The sequence below is a fragment of the Sus scrofa genome, chromosome 4, assembly GCF_054392235.1.
Source record: "Sus scrofa isolate SSC_HxYL_T2T_F1_AM1 chromosome 4, Sscrofa_HxYL_maternal_Yorkshire_Landrace_v2.0, whole genome shotgun sequence".
NCBI classification, from domain to species: Eukaryota; Metazoa; Chordata; class Mammalia; order Artiodactyla; family Suidae; genus Sus; species Sus scrofa.
In genome coordinates, this window is record NC_139386.1 from 81,861,922 (window position 1) to 81,883,659 (window position 21,738).

At 44.2% G+C, this 21,738-nt stretch overlaps 1 protein-coding gene across 1 annotated transcript; it reads right to left on the reverse strand.

Annotated features, from left to right (window-relative positions):
- Nucleotides 1-16,810: 16,810 nt before the first annotated feature.
- On the reverse strand, nucleotides 16,811-21,182 carry NPBWR1 (neuropeptides B and W receptor 1). The gene is made up of 2 exons (XM_085021215.1): nucleotides 20,943-21,182; nucleotides 16,811-20,595 (listed from the first exon to the last, which is right to left on the reverse strand). The coding sequence occupies exon 2, from the start codon at nucleotides 20,456-20,458 to the stop codon at nucleotides 19,466-19,468; it is 993 nt and encodes a 330-aa protein (XP_084877341.1). The 5' UTR covers nucleotides 20,459-20,595; nucleotides 20,943-21,182; the 3' UTR covers nucleotides 16,811-19,465.
- Nucleotides 21,183-21,738: the final 556 nt, after the last annotated feature.

The window sequence follows — 21,738 nt, forward strand, 5'->3', positions numbered from 1 at the left end:
GCAGCAACCCAGCAGGAGGGGCTCTGAGAAAAGCCTGCTCCACCAGCCAGGGGACTGGGATGTTTCCCAGCAGAAGACTCTCTGGCAACCCCACGGGGAAGCCGCACCCCCTCCTCACTGCTGCACCTGCTCCTCGCTGCTCCAGCTCTGGTTGCACAGGACTGGGCGAGGAGCGGGTCCTCTGGCCCACATCCTGCCAGCGGAAGCCGAGAGCACCCTTGCCTGGGCAGAGTGTGCCGCCAAGAGCGTGGCTCACCTCCTACCCTGCCCACTAAGCAGCACCCTGAGTCCCCAGCTAGGTGTCATCAGTGGGCCAGACAGGGAGCAGGTGTTTCACCCTGAAATGCAGACTCCGGTCAGCTTCACCAACTACAGACTTAAAGATGTGAGGCAGATTGCACATGCCCCCTACGCCTTAAACGAAAAAGTCATGATAATGAAATGGTGGAGGAGTTCCCTGATGGCTAGGGGGCTAAGGAGCCAGTGTTGTCACTGCTGTGGCTTGGGTCGCTGCTGTGGTATGGGTTTGATCTCTAGCCCAGGAACTTCCTCATGCTGCAGGTGTAGCTAAAATAATAATAATAGCAACAACAACAACAACAATAATAATAGAGATAATTCAACCCATTTCTGAGGTGTTAGGGAATTAAACAGGCAATCTGCCAAGGAGCTCCTGTGTGCTTGAAACCTGGATGTACTCAGTAAATGTTAGCATCTTTCACAAGACTCTCTTCTAGTGTACATCTTGTTATAATTAGGGTATTGTCATTTGGTATGGGAAAACACCCATAGTATTTTCCAAGAAAAGATATAAAATGAAGACTCCCAGAAAATTGCCCTTTGATCATAAACAAGCAATCTGCACTTTATCCCTAAGGATAGACCTTTGCCTCTTGAAATGAAAATGCTATTTCCAATGAGAGGCAAGTTCTGAGAAAAATGTATCCTTAAAAACATAAAAAGGCCTCTGTTATTTGTTCCTCATACTAGTAAACACAGTGAACAGAAAGGGTCCTTGGCCAGAACTCATTGCTCCTCTTCCCTCTAAGTGTTTTGAAGACAATCAGACAGCCCTGAGCCAAATAGACACTTTTTATCTCTGCACCTTTTCTTTAAAGTTTAAAACTTAACACACAAGCAGGGGCAAAGAAATAAAAAATAAATAAACAGGATTTCATCAAAATTTAAAACCATGGCTCTTCAAAGCCCACCATCAGGAAAATTAAAAGACAGCCTACAGAATGGAAGAAACCATTTTTGTAAATAATATTCCTGATACATGTCTAGCATCTAGAATATACAAAGAGTGCTTACAACACAACAACAAAAAAGACAAACAACCTGATTGAAAATGCGCCCACGTTTAGAAGGCATTCGGCTTCTGTGATCACTGTCTTTCAATGAACATCTTATCGAACTGCTGCTCGGCTTCAGAATCCACAGAGAGACACAAATTTAATAGATTATTCACTGCAACAGCATTCTTATTTTAGAACCTCAAAAATGTACAAGCCCTTGAGATTAGCAGTGACATTAGGTATAAATACACACACACACACACACACACACACACACACACACACACACACATACAGAAAAATGGGCAAAAGACTTGAATCAACATTTCTTCCAAGAAGACACACAGATGACAACAAGCACATGAAATCATACTCAGCCTCAGACATTAGGGAAAATGTGAATCAAAACCACAAGATATCACCACCTCCACTTGGGAGGCTAGAATTTTTTTAAAGGAAATAATAACAAGTGTTGGTGAGAAGGTGGAGAAGTTAGAAACTTTAGACACTACTGTTAGGATGTAAAATAGTACAATTACTTTGGGAAAGAGTCTGACAGTTTGTCAAAAGGTTAAATGGAGAGTCACCATAGGACCCAGTAATTCCGTTCATTTTCACCCAAAGAAGTGAAAGCGTGGACACGTTAAAAACTTGTATCTGAATGTTCACGGTGACATTATTCATAACAGTCAAACGTAGAAACTGTAGCGATCAAACGTTCATCAACTGATGAATGGATAATATAGTGTATGGAACAGCGAAATATTTTTCAGCCCCAGAAAGGACTGAGGGACCGACACATATTATGATGTGGATGAACCTTGAAACTTCATTCTGAGTGAAAGAGGCCAGACCTCAACTGTCCGATATTGTATGATTCCATTTAAGAAATATCCAGAATGGTGAAATCCTTAGAAACAGAAAACAGACTGAGATTAATAAACTCTGTTATTTGCACCCCGGGTAAAAATGGGGTTGAAATAACAGGGTTTACTTTGGGTGTTGAAAATGTTTGGAACTCAACACGGGTGGTAGTTGCACAATTGTGTGAAGGTACCAAATAGCACTGAATTGTTCATTTTAAAATGGTTATGTTTATGTTATAAGAATTTCAGCTCAGTATTTTAGAAGAATTCTAAATTGAGGCTAAATGATGGTGAACCTTGAATGATGTGATAAAAGTTTTAGATTGGATCCTATAAATAATATAGAACATTTCTTAAAATATTTTTTAAAACAAAGCAAACCTTTCAGGACAATTAATTTCTTGTGTGTGCAGAGTTTGTCCAAGACCAAAGCATTCGCTTCAGCAGCAGAGCATTCAGTCAGCTTGCTGTTCTGTCCACATGAGGCCCCCCCGTCATTAGGACTGATTTTTCTCTCATTTTTTTTCTCCATTTAATGAAACTGATCAACAGAGAGGCGAGCTCTGTATACAATTATACGTGATCACAGAAGCTCTTTCAGTTTTTAAACAAGAACCATTTTATGAGCACCTGAGATAATAAAGGGGTTTTGAAACAGTGACTTGTGACCTGGAGAAGACACAAAGAAATATACACAATTAGGGAGAAGCATAAAAGCTGGGCCAGTGAGCCAAGAGACGCTAACAAAGAGAAGCCCAGGCTGGGGACAGAGAAATGAGTCAGAGGGCTCGGGGGATAGCCTGCCAGGCCAGGAGCTGCGGCCCAGAGTGAGGTCTGGACAGGGGCTCCGCCTCTGGATCTTCCAGCCAAGGAACCTTGCTTCCTTAAGACTCACGCAACCTTGGCGATACCTCAAGATGAAAGTGGACCTCTGGATACTCAGCCAAGAGCAGGTTCTTTATCTGTTAGGTTTTACTGGGTTTGTATAACTCCCTACAGCTGTGCTGCTTATGTCCCAAATTATTCCCCTTTTGGCCCGCATACTGAGCGGAGGAAGAGGAAGACAATTCAAAGGCGAGGCCAGAAGGTGGCTGGTGGCCACAGTGAAGCAAGCAGTGACCCAAGGAATTAACTAGCTCCAATGTAGGGAACCTGGCTTTTCCCCTTAAACTCTTGTTCATGAGTCAAAAGCCATCTCCAGTGTGATGATACCAAGTCATTTACTTCTGTATTTTGCTTCTCGTTTCATTTTCTTTAACTTCTGAATTAATATAAAGCCCCACAGGCTCTCAGCGATAACCTATCTCCAAGATAAATGTTGATATGTGCTGTAACCAATAGATCGATAATAAAATACTATAATAAAATACCCAGCTTGATGCTCTAAAGGGGCTTCTTTCCAATGGAGTAAAACAATGTTCTGGCAAAAAATAAGACAAATTCTGTTACAGGTCTATTTCCTGATCAACCCTGGTGACTCGGCATCTCGCATGAGTTGGACGTGGCCATTCAACCGTGAGATTTCTGGAAGTAGGAACGTTTTCCTAATTTCTGCAGCCCCAGCTGTCAGCCTAGCATAGAGAGGCAGAGAAGATGCTTGGCCGGTGAACATGAACTCCCCTCTTCAATACACAGTTCAGACCTAGCACAGAGCAAGACTTCAGATGCGCACTCATAGAATGAATGCGTGATTGAATGAAAAGGCTCATTAAGGGATGAATACATTCAGCCCTTTCACTCATTTGAGCTTATTGCCAGTATTATTGTAGCCAAACACGAGTTTAAAAAAGACATAGATGGCCATTTGGATATTTGTGCAAAGATTGCCTAACATCTGCCCGGCGGCTGCATCTAGATATTAGATCTTATGAATTGGAATGATTGCATGGTGGACTCCCCTAGCCACTTTTCCTTGGGAGCACTTTTTCTTAGTCCTCCTTCATATAAAACTAAAAAAAAAAAAAGAGAAAGAAAGAAAAAAGGAAGGATCTCTAATCCAGCTCCTCTCTAGATAAGAGCTGTTCTGTGCTGGCTGAGTGCCTTTCTCCTCTGCTTTCCTTTCTTAGCTGAAATGTCCTTCTGCTCTGGGAAACAACCTGAAATTCTGCTCATGATTTGCCTCTCAGAGCTTTGTGTCATCAGGGGTGACTGTGGCCTGGTTTCATGCCTATAAAGTATTTTTCTTTTGATCAGAAATGTTCATATGCTCTTTTGTACCACTGCAAAATCAACCGTGCTTTCAGCTTTGGGAAACAATCACAAAAATAAGTGGGGGAAAGCAGCATTTCTTAAGCTATCAAAACATGCATTTTTATATTTGCAGTTATTCAAAACTTGCTTATCAGGTACTTTAGTGGGTATATTTTATTTACTGGTCAATATAAGCATAATAAAGTGAAGATATGTAGCCAAAATTGTAACAGACTAGAGACATCAAGAAATTTAAAGTAGCCTTAGAATCACTATAAAATTGTTTTAGTATTAGGCAAACACTGTTTAGCCAAGATCTCCATTTTTTTCACATAATTTATATGAAAAAATATTGTATATATATATAATGCCAAGCCAATCGCTTTTGGCTATGCAAGAAATCCATTTTCGGGCCTGCCAGAATGTTCTGATGAATGAAGTAGATAATACCAGTTTATACAGACAATCAAAATTGTCTTTATGTGTGATAAATGCTAAAATATTTGGTTCTGGTGAAAAAAATTCCTGCGTTCCTCTTGCTGAGGAGTTCTTTGTCCATCAGGAATGACTGTTTCAGGAACATCCAGAGCCTTGATCACTTATTCTTTTGCATTTAGTTACTGACTCTTCTTTGATAAGAGACTCTTGATTCTTGGCTTGCTTTATGGAGCCTTTCCAAAATTATTCTCTTTAAAAGGGAATTTTTCTTTGCCAACACTGAACCAAATTGGGGATTTAGTTTGGTTACAATCTTATATACTTGAACAGAGGATATTAAATGGGGGCCAAGGGGTTCCCATCATGGCTCAGTGGAAACAAATCTGACTAGTATCCATGAGGATGCAAGTTCAATCCCTGGCCTCGCTCAATGGGTTAAGGATCCAGCATTGCCATGAGCTCTGGTGCAGATCACAGATGAGGCTCAGATCTGGCATTGCTATGGCTGTGACACAAGTTGGCAGCTACAGCTCCAATTCGACCCCAAGCCTGGGAACCTCCATATGCAGTGGGAGCGGCCCAAGAAATGGCAAAAAGACAAAAAAAGAAAGAAAGAAAGACAGACAGACAGACAGACTGCTCTGTCATAGGGAAAGGAGGTGCAACAAGCCTTGTGTGTGCATTACTGTTATGATGGTTTTTTCCTGCAAATCTCCTCATATGAGAAGTCAAACAAAAAACACTGATGTCATCAGGGTTGTTCAAATGTCAACAAATGCAGAATATGTCATATCATCACATTGAACTCGCAGGTGTCAAGAGGATAAGTCGTGAAGGAAAATCAAATGCATGTGGACAGGTGGCATCCTGTAGGTACTGCCCTACTCACATTCATGGGGAAGTTACGCTTGAAGCATCAGAGTTGATATTCCCAGCTTACTAAAATATCATTAAACTGTGGTTAGTATAATTTTAAAACGTGTAAAAGCATTACGCTCAGGCAGATATAAAATGAACACATGTGAAAGATTTTTTTTAGCTTGGTAATCAATGAAGGAGGTGGTAAGATGGTTAAGTGGGGTCCAAACCAGTTAAGAACTTGGATGTATACAGGCTATTTGACAAGAACGTATTAGAATAAGACTGCAACATTCATGTAAAACTGATTTCAGTTCATTGAAACCATAGGCCACAGTCCCCGAGTTAACTGAGCCAAGAGAAGTGACTTGTGTCACTACCAGGCAAAACTGGCAAGTTAACCTTTGCTTCTGCGGAGGTAAATCATTCAGGTGATAAAATCCAGTCCAGAATGGCACCAAAAAGATTGGCCAGTGAGCTTTGGTCTATTTCTTAGTTTCAGATAAATGTCCTGACTACTTCTTCATAGAGATTGTGTGTCTGGGTTTTCTACATAGGCAACGATCTGACTTTACCATGTTCCTAGACCTCCACGTCACAACAATATCAATAATTCAAAATAGATTAACACTGGATTCAGAGGATTTAATTAAGATCTAATCATTTAACAAATGTCTCTTAACAATAACAATAACAATAGTCATGGGTAACATTTATTAAAATCTTCCTCTGTTCCCGATACTGTGCTTTACCTCTGCTATATTGTTTGCAAATGTCTGTGGAATAGCTACTATTGTTGTCTTCATTTCTTTTATTTATTATTAACCTCTGACTTAGAGCCTAATCACTTGTCCAAAATTTTTCCTGGTAAGTGATGGAGCTGAGACACCAGCCAATGTCTGCAGGGTAGCAGAATGCAGACTCCTAAAACACACAGAAGTGTCTCCTAAGCACAAGTATGATGATTGATAAGACGCAGCTCCTGCCTTCAAGGAGCTAAAAGTCGAATGGACTGTTAATTAGAAGATGTGAATGTTATAATGTGGTGAGTACAGTTAGGGTGCAAGGGTATGTGGGAAAGGTACTGAACCCGATTTGGGGGCTGTGAGAGGCTTTGTAAGCAGATGTCTTTATAAGTGTCACTTAGTTTGGTACCACGATGTGATGGGATTGTTGCTTGTTTCCTACATTCACCGAGGCCACCATAACTAAAGCCAAAATTGCAACCCATTACCAGCCTATCTTCTTTACTTCTCCTTTACCTAGAAAAGAAAATAAGAAATGCCAATAAAAAATGTGAATTGGGGAGTTTCCGTCGTGGCACATTGGAAACGAATCCCACTAGGAACCATGAGGTTGTGGGTTAGATCCCTGCCCTCGCTCAGTAGGTTAAGGATCCGGCACTGCCGTGAGCTGTGGTGTAGGTCAGAGATGTGGCTTGGATCTGGCACTGCTGTGGCTGTGGCATAGGCCGGCAGCAACAGCTCTGATTAGAACCCTAGCCTGAAAACCTCCATATGCCTCAGGTGCAGCCCTAAAAAACAAAAAACAAACAAAACAAAAAAAAGGAAATTGGTGTTCCTTTGTGGCACAGAAGGTTAAAGATAAAGATCTGGCATTGTCACTGGCCCAGGAATTTCCACATGCCATGGACTTGACCAAAAACAAACAAAAATAATGTGAATAAGTACCCAAGTCTTGTAAAGACCATTATATTCATGGTATAATATAAAACTTTGTTATTTTCCAAATAAAAATTGATCATTGTAGTACTTTGAATTTTAACCCCTAAAAAGATATTTAAAAGGAGAGAGAGAATAATTGATAAACCACGTTCAGCTCAAATGTGCATCTAAGGGAAACATCTAGTGATATCTTCTAATATTTGTTGACCCTAATACTTTCAATTCAGTTTTCCTTGAGATTTTTTTAGAGGAACCTTCCTGATAAGGCCTTAGGCCTTCCCAGCGTCTGGTAAAATCTATGATTCCTACTGGTCCCGCTGGATTGCTGCCTCTTTGTGCCATCTAGTGAACAAACTACTAACAGGGAATGAAATCTGGGAAGCCATGGCTAAAGATATGAATTTTAATGATATTTAAGGCTATAACCTTTTAAAAAGCCATTTATCTTTGCTATTACTGAATAAAATATGCCCTTTCCATAAAATTCATAGCCTCAAAGTGAAAGATTTAATGAAATCTAAACAAAATAATTTTGAAGTATTACAAAGGCATTTTACCTTTATGAGTTTTTTGTTTGTTTGTTTGTTTGTTTGACTTTTTAGGGCCGCACACATAGCATATGGAGGTTTCCAGTCTGGGGGTTGAATTGGAGCTTTAGTCACTGGCCTGCATCACAGCCACAGCAACACCAGATCTGAGCTGCATCTGCAACCTACACCACAGCTCATGGCAGTGCCGTATCCTTAACCCACGGAGAGAGGCCAGGGATCGATCCTATGTTCTCATGGATCTCAGCCGGATTAGTTTCCTGTGAGCCATGACAGGAACTCCGGGTTTTACTTTTATGAAAGAGCATTTCCATTACATTTTAAAAAGAGTTTTCTTAATAGTCACACTCTACATTTTTGTCCGTATCTTTACATGAATGTATCACATTTTCAAATAAAATAAATATTGGTTCTTTGCTTAATTGGAGAAGAATTTGTAATTCAGATTTTCTCACTTGATTCATTTGAATTTACTGACTCTACTAGTGACATACAAAAAAATACTGCCTAACTTCTAAAGAGTGTTGAGTTTCGTTTCTGTGTTTAGACCCATCTTGGTGGCCTGGGCTTGAAAAGGCAAATATCACCTTGCTCATGTGTTCCTTTTCTTCACTACTCTTGCTCCCCTCACCCAGGTCTGGGAATGACACTCTTGACCTTAATATGACTGCCTTTATTTTATTTATTACTAATCCCTGACTTATAGAGCCTAAGTAACTTATCCTAAATTTGTTAAAGAAAAAGACTTCTGAAAGATACAGCATAACATAGTGGCAAACAATAACTTGAAAAACAAACTTCTTTTTTTTTTTTTGGTCTTTTTGCCTTTTCTAGGGCCACTCCCACAGCATATGGAGGTTCCCAGGCTAGGGGTCTAATTGGAGCTGTAGCCACATGCCTACACCAGAGCCACAGCAACGTGGGATCTGAGCCTCATCTGCAACCTACAACACAGCTCACGGCAACACCAGATCCTTAACCCACTGAGCAAGGCCAGTGATCGAACCTGCAACCTCATGGTTCCCAGTCGGATTCGCTAACGACCAAGCCACGACGGGAACTCCCAAACAAACTTCTAAGACAGCTTTTGTGTTGTTCTTCACACCTGCCTAAATCATCATTCTCCTGACACTGGGAGCAGTAATGCCTGTTTAAAAAGTGTTCATCTCAGCAAATAAGAAATAGAAGGAGACTTTCTAAACTTGATAAAGAATATCTCCAGAAGACTCACGCTAACATATTTAATGGTGAAAATCTAGAAGCTTTTCCAATAAGATCAGTAACAATGCAAGGATGTCCCTTCTCACCACTCCTTTTCTTCATTTTACTGGAAGTCCTAGCTGATGCAATAATTCAAGAATGATGAATTAAAAGGTATACCGATTGAGAAAAAAGAAATAAAAGTGGGTTTTTTTGCCAAATGACAGGATTATATATACAGAAATAGAGAATAAATGGAAATTACTAGGGGCTGGGAGGAGGGCTAGGAATTGGGAAGATGTTGTTTTAGGGTAAAACTTGAAATCAGTAGAAAATAAGTCCTGGAGGTCAAATGCAGAGCATAGAGATTATAGACAGCAATACTGGATTATAAACTTCAAAGTTGCTAAGAGACTAGATTTTAATTGTTCCCACCACAAAAAGGAAATTATAACTATGTGACATGATGAAGGTGTTAACTAATGCTGCAGTGGTAACCATATCACAACTTATAAGTGTGTCAAATCAACGCATTTGTATCTTAAACTTATGTAATACGTCAATTAACTCTAGATAGAAAAATAGATAAATAATGCAAAATGGATCATAGATCTAAATGTTAAATGCAAAACTATAAAACTCCTAGCAAATAACATAAGAGAAAATCTAAATGACATTGAGTTTGTGATAACTTTTTAGATACAGTGCCAAAGGTATGCCCCATTAAAGAAATAATTGATAAGTCAAATTTCATTCTCCTCTGCAAAATACACTGTCAAGAGAATGAGAATACAATCCAAAGACTGGGAGAAAATATTTGCAAAGACGTACTTGATAAAAGACTGTTATACAAAATATTCAAATGACTCAAAACGCAACAACAGAAAAATGAACAGCCGTATAAAAAACAGGCAAAAGACACTTTGCCAAAGATAGATACAGATGCCAAATAAGCACATAAGGAATTGCAAATTAAAACAACAACAAGATATCACACACTTACTAGTATGGCTAAAATCCAAAATACTGACAACAGCAAATGTTGGTTAAGGCTGTGAAGCAACAGGAACTCAGTCCCTGCTGATGGGAACGCAAAATAGTACCATCACTTTAGAAGACAGTTTGGCTGTTTCTTACACAACTAAACTTACACTTACCATATGATCCAGTAATCGTGTGCCTTAGTATTTACCTAAATGTGTTGAAAACATACTCATAGGAAAGCCTGCACACAGATATTTATTGCAGCTTTATTCATACTTGCTCAGTCCTGGAAGCAACCAAGACGTCCTTCCATAGGTGAAGGGATAGACAAACTGTGGTACATCCGGGCAATGGGATGTTGTTCAGCACGAAACAGAAATAAAAAGCCATAAAAAGTCATAGAGGAAATTTAAATGCACATAATGAACAAAAAGAAGCCAGTATTAAAGTATCATACACTATATGGTTTTACGTCTGTGACATTCTAAAAAGGCAAAACTATGGAGACAGTAGAAAGAGCAGTGGTTGCCAGCGGTTGGGGGAGGGAGGGATGGCTGGGTGGAGCAATGGGGATATGGGGGAGGGGCAATGAAGCTCCTCAGTATGATTCTGTAACTGTGGATATGCGTCATTATATACCTGTCAAACCCACAGAACACACAACACCGAGAGTGAACCATATGCAATGTCAGTGATATGTGTGTAAGCACAGATCCACTGGGGGAGCTCCAGGGAAACTGTTTGCTTTCTCCAGAAAGGCGTGATCTCTTCCTCTCTCTCCTTTCTTTCTTCCAGAAGGGAATGCAGAAAAGGAGCTGGAGTTGGGGCAGTCACTTTGTGACAACAAATTGGCAAGACAATAGCACAAATTGGAGTGATGCTGGACATTCTTGGTATTTATGGAACCATTGCATCAACTCTGAACTGCCAACCTCCAGACTGATGAGAAAAATTGCCATCCATAGAAAGAGTTATTAGAAGCCAATGTTACTCAGTTATCTTTTATTAATTATTAATAAGCTAATCTCCCTTATTGTTAATTATCCAGGTTTATCAACATCCATATAGCAAAATTAAATTGATTGTTTAAATTGATTGTTTTTGGAAAACTGCAAATGTTTGAGATAACATAAAAATGACATCCAAGTAAAGCTATTTTTTTTCAGTCTTTTTAGGGTCGCACCCGTGGAATATGGAGGTTCCCAGACTACGGGTCGAATCAGAGCTGCAGCTGCTGGCTTATAACACAGCCACTGCAACAGAGGATCTGAGCCACGTCTGCAACCTATACCACAGCTCATGGCAATGCTGGATCCTTAACCCACAAAGCAAGGCCAGGGATCAAACTTGCGTCCTCATGGATACTAGTCAGATTTGTTTCACCTGGGCCACAACAGGAACTCCAAGTAAAGCTATTGTTAAATAAAAACCCAGATGTTTCAATCATGTGGCCATAAGTATAGAGTTAAAATTTTAATTTCCTAACAATTTTATCCAAACATATTATCAAATTCTAAACAATACAGAAGATTAACATAATTACTTGAATTGTTTCAGGCCAGTTATCTTAATTGTGGATATCTGTTTTAAGAATAAATCTATGACTATAAATATTTTTAATTTTGTAGGTTGAACTTTGTAATTTTTGTTTTGCTATATTAGACAATGTCACATTCATAAGAAAAATTTCTGTTCTGAAAGAAACCTGATGAAATTACTTACATAAAAGATGCAACTGACTTGGTGGTGATTTCTTTTCTTACAAATATTATCTCAGTGCTCCCTCTGGTGGCTTTCCTCAAAAACAGACTTCGTTACTCTGAATTTAAACTATTTTCAGAACTCAAAATTTCAAAAAGAAAATGTAACAAATCTCTAAACATTTGGTATGAAAACTGGTATGGATGTCAAAACATGCAGTAAATCTGCCTAAATCCTAAATGCCTAGACTTAAAGATATTCAGCCATTTACCCCTCCATTAAAAATATCAATCGAGTACCTGCTGGTATCCTTGTTCCCATAAATCTTTCATCTAATGACTGTGGGATCCATTGATGAGCCCTGAATCAATTATTAACAAGTGGTTGATATATTAACTGTAAAATGGTGATTTTTCTGGTGCTATCATTTCTTCTACACTTATTGGTGGGCATTCGTCTGCAAAAAAGATTTGAGGGCAGAAGAGATTGTAGAAGAGATTAGAATGATTGGAAGCCATAAACGTTCTGAGCAGAAGGTAGATGTTGATAATTCAGAAGAGAAGGGAACAGACCAGGGAATAGCCCATGGGAAGGCAGGAGGCAGGAATCAGAGCAAGTGCCACAAGTTTCTTTCACTGGAGCCACTCCTCCACTCCACCCTTGGAGGAGGGGAGGGGCAGAGCTTAGAGGCTTAGATGCGAGAAGGTCAGTGAATAATTCCACGCCTAGCCACACCCTAAGGAAATGATGGAAAAGAGAAGACATACATAGGTGAAGATGAAAATGCCTGTCGTAGTAATACAAGTTCCTTAAAATAAGAATAGCAAGAAGGAGTTCCCGCTGTGGCACCATCAGTTAAGAACCTGGCATTGTTGCAGATGTGGTGTAGGTCACAGCTGTGACTCAGGATGCAATATTTGGTCCAGAAACAACTTCCATATGCTGAAGTGTGGCCAAAAAAACCAAAAAAAATTAGCAATAGAGAAATGGCAAAGGCTGTTGCATTTTCACTCTCTATAGAATAATATACCATTAGGAGTTCCTGTTGTGGCTCAGCGGTAATGAACCTGACTAGTATCCATGAGGATTCGGGTTTGATCCCTGGTCCCGCTCAGTAGGCTAAGGATCTGGCATTGCTGTGGCCGTGGTCTAGGCCCACAGCTGCAGCTCCAATTTGACCTCTTGCCAGGGAACTTCAATATGCCGTGGGAGAGGCCCTGAAAAGATAAAAGAAGACCAAAAAAAAAAAAAAAAGAATGGTATATCTTTAAAAATTATAATTAGGAAACCTATAGAACAACAGGAAACCAGGAAGTAAAAAAAAAAAAAATCAATATTCTTTTCTTGAAGTTTTCTGATTTAAAAAAAAAAAAAGCTAGTACTGCTGCCACTCAAAGCCTGGTGATCGCTTCAGAAATCATCCTCTACAAATGCAAGTCCACTCTACAAATGCTTTCAACAAGTAGGTTTATTCTATCAGTGCGGTACCTCCCAGGGAGAATAACAAATAAAATTCATAAACTATTATCACAAAGAACATGTTTATTTTGAGGAATATTTATTATACTAATGGTGGGGCAAAAATAGAGCTTGGAAGCCTATCAGCAAGCCAAATAAATAATTCTTATATGATTTTTTTTTAAAGCTCTACTCTCAAGAGATCCCTCTGCTCTGGGAACCTAATTAATCCATACTTTGATATTTTAGACACTATAATAGCTACTCAAATGATTCTCATAAATTATTATAGAAGAGAACAAACAATGATCAGACAAGAGAAAAATCAAAGCTTCTGAATAAGATCAATTAAAAGCAGGCCCAAATTGGAGTTCTGGTTGTGGCCCAGCGGTAGCAAACCTGACTAGTATCCATGAGGACAAACCTGGACTAGTATCCATGAGGACTCAGGTTCGATCCCTGGCCGGGCTGGGTGGGTTAAGGATTGGCATTGCCATGAGCTGTGATGTAGGTCATAAACACGGCTGGGATCCCATTGCTGTGGCTGTGGCGTAGGCCGGGCTACAACTCTAATTCAACTCCCAGCCTGGGAACATCCATATGCCACAGGTGCAGCCCTAAAAAGACCAAAAAAAAAAAAAAAGAGCAAATCAATTATTTCTGTCATGAGAGGTGAGAAAATAGAATCATGGGAGCAGGTCAGCTTTCATCTCCATGAGGCCACACAGCTCAGTGGCCTTATTTGTTCTCCACAGGGACGTGACCACATGCCTCATTCTGGGTCCCTGTCAGGAGCTTTAGAAATGCTGTTGCCAGGACACCCCCACCCCCACCCCCCCAACCTGATCTGATGGGTCCGGAAGGCAGCCTGGCGGTGTCTGAATACTGCCGCCCACAGCCAACGCGCCCCACTTCAAGTGCCCTCTGCTGTCTCCACAGCCTGCGTGTAGGTATCTCCAACACCAGAATGCTTGTTGTCAGAGAAACCTAGGATCTCAGCTTGCATGGATGTGTCATCCCAGTCCCAGATGTTCAGTGACATCTTGCTGACACATCTACAAAACTTGCTCCAAGTAGCTGATTTCTGAGTTCTGAATAAGAAAGTTTATAAAAATTTCGACACGCTTGTTCTACAAAAACATGACTATGTATGCATATATATGCAAGCATATACAAGACATCTGTATACACACATCTCCTCCAGTTTTATTTTGGTTTTTATTTATTTTTTTACAGCCGCACCCTTGGCATATGGAGGTTCCCAAGCTAGGGATCAAATGGGAGCTGCAGCTTCTGGCCTACACCACAGCCACAGCAATGTGGGATCCAAGCTGTGTCTTCGACCTACACCACAGCTCACAGCAACGCTGGATCCTTAACCCACTGAGCGAGGCCAGGGATTGAACCTGCATCCTCACCAACCCTATGTTGTGTTCTTGACCTGCTGAGCCACAAGAGGACCTCCTCTTCCAGCATTAAATGATGGCATTTATACATTCTTCTATTGTTATATTCTCCTAAGCCCCTGTTGTGACAATAGGAAGTAATTTTTAAGTGGACAAAGAGAGCTGGATAAGAGACAGTGGAGGTGAGAGACCTCAGTAGCTGTGAAAGGATGGCGAGCAGAAGCAAGAGTTTTGGGCAGCAGGCTGGAGAAGTGCCCATGGGGACAGGCCAGCTCCATCCATCTGACTGGCCTCAAGCCCTGAAAGGCCCTGGGCTGGGGAGCTGGGTGAGCTGTGACCCCGACAGCCGAGTGACTCCCCCCCATCCCTCCCCCAGCCCCATGGGAAGAGGAAGCTTGTGCTCTGGAGAAACCAGTCAAGTCAGTGCTGGACACAAGGAACCAGGCAGGAGAAGATAGGAACCGAGCGTGGGAACCAATATAGAGAAATGGAAAAAAAAAAAAAAAAAAGAAAAAAGTAAAAGGCCGAGATCAGTGGCTTAAGGATCCGGCGTTGCCATGAGCTGTAGGTCACGGACAGGACTCAGATCTGGCGTTTCTGTGGCTGTGGTGTAGGCCGCCAGCTGTAACTCCAATTCAACCCCTAGCCTAGGAACTTCCATGTGCCACAGGAGCAGCCCTAAAAAGGCCAAAAAAAAAAAAAAAAAAAAAAAAAAAAAGCAAACTAGGGAGACAAAGTCTGAAAACAGAATGAGGGGAGAGGCCCCCTGAACAAAACTAGCCTTCAAAAGTGCCAACTGCCCCCAAAAATCTCATAATCATAATGCCTAAAATGAATGAATTGAAAGGTTGAGATGCAAACCTATAATTTAGCAATAAGAAGGGAAATCCCAGAATAAACAACCCAAGGAGTTCTGAGCAGGACTCGGGGCTGGGAGGACTGGGCAGGAACAGCGGCTTAGGTCTGCTAGTATAATCGGGGTTTTCCAGTTTAAATCATGCATATGAATTACTTTGATAAAAATCAAACCACTTCAAACATAAACGGTAAACATGCTTCGGGCTTAAAAATTTTAACTGAAAGTTCACAAAACTAAATGAGTTATGAATCTTCATATTATTCCAAAAAAATTCAACAGAAAGTTAGGTGACTGCAAACTTCCTTTCAACTGGAAACAAAAATCACCTGGAATCTCATTACCGAAGATGTTTTGTACATTTAAAATCAGTTGCATTTTGGACTTTCTGTCGTGGCTCAGGGGTTAATGAATCCGACTAGGAACCATGAGGTTGAGGGTACGATCCCTGGCCTTGCTCAGTGGGTTAACGATCCAGCGTTGCCGTGAGCTGTGGTGTAGGTTGCAGATGCGGCTCCAATCCCAGGTTGCTGTGGCTCTGGCTGTGGCCGGTGGCTATAGCTCCAATTAGACCCCTAGCCTGGGAAACTCCACACGCCTTGGGTGCGGCCCTAGAAAATAAAATAAAATCAGTTGCATTTTAAACAAATGTGCTTAAAGGTACATTATAATGTTAACTATGATAACAGATGGTAGTGATAAACCCGGGATGCAATTTCTTTAGGAAGTGTGTGGAAAATTCCATTTTAACTAGGACCTCTGGGATAGCTAAGTGCTGACACCTTAAGCAATCTCTCTGCCCTTCTTACTGTCCACACAAGGTGCTCAAATATTTTAAAATGATGATAATAATAGCTTATAATCCTTTTTCTGTTTTAGGGTTTTTGTGTCAATCGGCAGTTTTACATCATTTTCACAACCAGCCCCCCCAAAAAGGAGGGGGGATTGTTAACCTTATCTTATCAAATACTTCTATTTATTTGATATTTATCCTATCAAATACTTCTATTTATTCATTCCTGATCCATTAGATAACTTTCATTTTATTTTACTTTTTGGCCACCCCACAGCATACGGAGTTCCCAGACCAGGGATCAGATCCAAGCCACAGCTGCAATAACACTGAATCCTTAACTGCTGTGCTGGGCAGGGGATCTAATCTCTGTCCCATCATTGCAGAGATGCCACTGATCCCATTGTGCCACGGTGGGAACCCCTGGTTAACTTTTTCCTGAAGGCAGTATTTTAAAAGTTAATGATGCATAAATAGTAAGGTGATTGAATTATGGATCCCATGCTCTCAAGAAACAAAATATACAGTCTTCACAGAGGATGTTTCAGCTTTTATTTTCATCAGAGCTTCTGTGCAAGGAGAGAAGCACACACATTACATAACTGTACCAAGCTAAGTAAAACCAAATGGACATTTCTAAATATCAGAAGTGGTGTAACCAAACAACACAGATTACAGGAAGACTGCAAAAATTCAACATGGAGGTAGAAGCTTTGCAAGGCAACGATGTAAGTAAATCCTACTTTGGCGTGGCATACCTAAGTCAGGAGAAGGAGGTCTGAAACTTACAATCTGGACTTGCGCATGCTCATATGAAGGCAGCAACCTAGAAATAATGCTACCACAGCTCATCCAGTGATTTAGAAAGCTAGCATGAAACTGAAGGGCTAGCGCCTGTTTTGTGACACACAGCATGCTAGGGTTAGGGGCTAATCCATGCCTTGCTGTGGACAACATAGCCCTGTCAGTCCTAAGCTTTTCCAGCAGTCTCCTGGGTAGGTTCGGAGACAGCCAGGAGGTAGGGCTGATGCGGCAGACAGATGGAGCACATGGCTCTTCCCAGTCGGTGTCCAGAGGATGTCAAGGCACATGACCTGGTTTATGAAGACAGATGAGGTTTCAAATCCAGATGGTGATGCTTGGCTGTCTGTGGCCAGTGTCCACTTCTTCTACATCCATCACCTTAGAGAATGTGGCAGTTACTCTAAGGTTAAGACTTTAATTTTGAAAAGTTACTGAGGATTCACAAAGTAATTTTGTGTGTCATGAAGAAAATCACTAGAAGGTTTCCTAGAAACTTGCAAGATACTAAAATGAATTCCAAGAGGTCTCTAAAGCCCACCAGCAGAGGACTGTTCAAGTGCCATCGTGTACATCACTCAAACGCGTCGAAGATGGAAGAGCATATTTGGAAAATTTGACTACGATTTGTCACCCAAGGTAGGTTTCCAAATTTACATGTTCTGAACTGATAGTTATGAATTATCCCACCGTTCCTAATAACTTTGAGAGCAAAAAAACCAATTCTTATGTACAAAAATCAGGGAACGAGTTTATTTTCCCCACCCAAGGGAGAGTTTTTCCTTTTCCTTTACTTTGTTAAAAAGTATTTGTAAGCTAAGAAAGCAAGAACATGATTAGTGCCCCTCAAACTAAGTAAACAAATCCTGCCAGCATCACTCCTGCTTTGTACCACACATAACACTGACCATAGGAAACAAGCAAACAAACCATAGGAATTTATCCCAAAAGAAAAAAAAAAAAATCTTTTAAAACCCTGGCAGTAGTGACCACAGCCAGGTTAAGGCTCTGAGCTCATGTCTCAAGTGTAACCTGCAGCTGGGCAAACCCAATGCCACTCCTCTCTTCTGATCCACTTTTGTCTCGGTAAATGGAAATAAAATAAAGCTAGGGTGCTGTCTGGTTTCCCTCATCAGACTGGACCAGACATATCAGTCAGCGTCTGGGACGAAGGAATAAAGTACAAATAATCCAGGAGAGAGAAATACAAGGGCGTGGGTCAGTTCAGCTCTCTGGATGCCCCTGAGGCCAAGAGGATGAAGAATGTGAGGAGAAGGGGATGGAGACTTCACACATCCTTCTCATCTCCTTAGCGCCTCACAAAAACGTGTGAGATTAGGACACATATTTACATAAAATTCTCAATCTTGAAAAACAATGCTTACACAAAGAATTGCAACGAACTGCTCCAGATGTACTAGAGGTCGACGGGGACAGAGGGGCGTGGCCAGGGTTGCTGAAACTCTCCGTAGAGAGAAGAGATGCCTGGTAACTAAGCGGTACAGAGGGGCGCTCACCTGCACGCCCTGCGCTGCTTAGGATGCTCCGCGCTGACAGCTGGCTCCGCCAGGGGGCGCCGCAACAGCGGCCGGGGACTCCCGCTCCAGGCCTCTCAGAGCCGGCGGCGGGTCCCCGAAATGACTACAGGGGTGGGAAGGTGAAACGGCAAAGAAAGAAGGGGCTGGAACCGGAAGGGGGGTTAATCACCATTGTTATCACTGCTGGGGAGGCATCACAGCCAGTTTCCGTCCTCCTTCACCCCAACCCCTGGTCTCGGATAGACCCACCAGCGCGCGCGCGCGCGCGCACACACACACACACACACACGCACGCACGCTGGTCACCCGAGTTGCTCTGTCCCCCAGCAGGGGGAGAGCGACCGCACGCGCCTTGACCCTGTCCTCCCGCGGCGAGAGCGCACGGAGAGGAGCTGTAGGGCCCCGGGCCAGGCTGCTCGCCCGTTAGAGCAGAAGCACAGACGGACGCTGCGGGGAACCCGAGGAGCCAAGTGAAGAGGCGAGCGCCTAGCCGACGCCGGGCGCCCGCGGCATCCTCCGGAGAGCCAGGGGAGCGGCTTAACAGTACTGCCCTTCTTCTCCCCTTCCTCCCCTCCTATGTCAAGCTGGGGGTGTGAGTTGGGGGGTGTCTCCTCGGTGCCCTCTGACTTTAGGGAGCAGTCTGTGCGCTCTCAGCTTCAAGGATGCTCACGGTCGTGCTCCCACTTCGCCAGGAGAGCTCGGCAAATTCAAAACGCCGGCGCAGCCACAGCTACCGAGTCAGTGGGCCTGGGGGCGGGGGGAGGCCAGAGAATCTGCATCGCCAGCAAGTTGGGGGGGGGGCCCTCTGGATCCGGGACCACCCTGAGCGCCGGGGCAGCGCAGGCTCAGGCCGCGGCGCGGCATGTCATGAGCTGGCGGAGGCTCCTGCGGAAGCTGTCGTCCAGGAAGGCGTAGAGGAAGGGGTTGAGGCAGCTGTTGGCGTAGCTCAGGCTGGTGATGAAGTAGGAGACGGCGATGACGAGCGGCGTCTGCGGGAGGTCGGTGGTGAGCACCACCACGGTGCTCAAGTGGTAGGGCGTCCAGCAGAGGAGGCACGCGGCCAGGATCGCCGCCACCAGGATCGTCACCCGCTTCTTGGCGCGGTCCAGGACCTTGGCGTGGCTGTCAAGGCGGATGGCGCGCAGCCGGCACAGCAGCGTGGTGTAGAGGACGCAGATCGTGGACACCGGGATGGCGAAGCCAAGCACCAGCGTGTAGAGGCGACTCGCGCGCCACCAGAAGGCCTCGGGCTGAGGGAAGACCAGCACGCACTGGCGCCGTCCCTGCTCGTCGTCGAGGCGCGCGAAGACGGCAAAGGGCAGCACCACCAGTGTCACGAACCCCCACACCGCCAGGCTCACTGCGCGCGCCGCGCCGTACGTGCGGCCCGCCACCCGGCGCGACTCTGCGGTGGCCAGCACTACCAGGTAGCGGTCGGCGCTCATGACCGTGAGGAAGTAGAGGCTGGAGAAGGTGTTGTACTGGTCAATGGCGACGATGAGCTTGCACATGAGCTCCCCGAAGGGCCACCGCCGCAGCAGGAAGTCGGCTATGTTGATGGGCAGCACGAGCGTGAAGAGCTCGTCGGCCACGGCCAGGTTGAGGATAAACAGGTTGGTGACCGTCTTCATGCGGGGCGCCCGCAGCAGCACGTACAGCACCGCCGAGTTGCCCGCCAGCCCCACGGCGCAGATCACCCCGTACACGACCGGCACTGCCACGGCGAGCGGCGGCGGCAGCGGCGGCGGCGGCGGCCCGGACTCGTTGGGGCAGCGAAGCTCGAGTCCGGGGCACGATGTGTTCAAGCGCCCCGGCCCCCAGGACGACGCGTTGTGCATCCCGGCGAGGGCGGGGAGCGGGCGATCGGTCTCTCCCGCCGCCACCCTGCCGGGTTCTGCGCTCCCGGGCACCGGACCCGCGCAGGGGCGCTCGCTGCCAGGCTCCGAGCCCGTCTCCGCCTTCCCGGACGCCGGCGCTGCAGAGCGGAATGGAAAGCTCAGGTTAGGCTAGTCGACGTGTAACTCTGGGAGAAGTGCGCTTCCGAGCGGAGGGAGGCGGGGAGGGCGGGCGCCGCTCCCAACCTGCCCCACGTGACTGCTCTCTACAACCTGTTGGAAGCGTATTTGGACCTGTTGGGTACTTCAAACCAAGTGCTAGAGAGAAGACTCCTCACCTTTACAGGAAAAATACAAGCCCACTTCTCCTGCTTTAGCCCCCACCGCGTCCCCGGGAGGCGCGAGTCATCCCAGCGAGTCCCGCCTTGGCCCCGTAGGTCCTGTGCCCCCCTGGTAACAGCGAGCCCTACAGCAAGCTCTGCCTCACCTGGCGGGTCCAGGGACCGGGTCTGCCTCTTCAAGAGCGGTCGGGAGAGGGGGCTGCTGCGGGGGAGCCTGCGGCGCCAGCCGGCTGCCTGTCGGCTCCGTGGGTGCTCTCCCAGGCGGCAGCTAGCGCCTCCCCGGGTCCTGCCCGCGCGCCTGGAAGCTCCGGGCTGGCGCAGCCGCAACCGTGCTCCGCGGGCCGGGCTGCCGCCCCCACCGCCCACCCCACGCACGGCAGCCGGGAACCGAGAACTGCATTAGCTGATGGAGGAATAACTTTTGTCATTCCAGTAGGGTGACCTCACTCCGTTTGAATTAATGAAAAGCTCTCCTGTTAAGAATTAAAGAAAGAAAAGCAAAATGTGGGTGTTACTGGTCTATTTTTAAAGGCGACCAATGCCATTGAGGCTTCCATTCCAGTTTTAACACCATTATCCCCAGTGGGTTCATGTAATTTAAAAATTTAAGTTACATTCATATGCTTTTGGCACACAATTTTAAAATGCAGATCCCCCTTTTTCTGTTGCTCTGGTGGTCACAAGTTTGCAAGATTGTTAGGCACACATAACGGCCAACCATCTGAGATACTTTAGGCATTTTAAAAATATATATGCCATGACGTTAACAAAGACAAACCGCCTCTGATTCTCCCCTAAAGAAAACCACCCGGTGTTGCCAAGGCTGGTGGAGGAGGCCGGGCCTCTCCAAGCCTTTCTCTGTTAAGGGATCTCGCTTGGCCACCTCATCTTTGAGGACCAAGTGAAATAAACTCAATATTAGTTCCCTCTGATTCCCTTCTC

Bases quoted from the DNA above. Each gene is read 5' to 3' on its own strand.
- NPBWR1 (XM_085021215.1), bottom strand. From the start codon at position 20,458: ATGCACAACGCGTCGTCCTGGGGGCCGGGGCGCTTGAACACATCGTGC.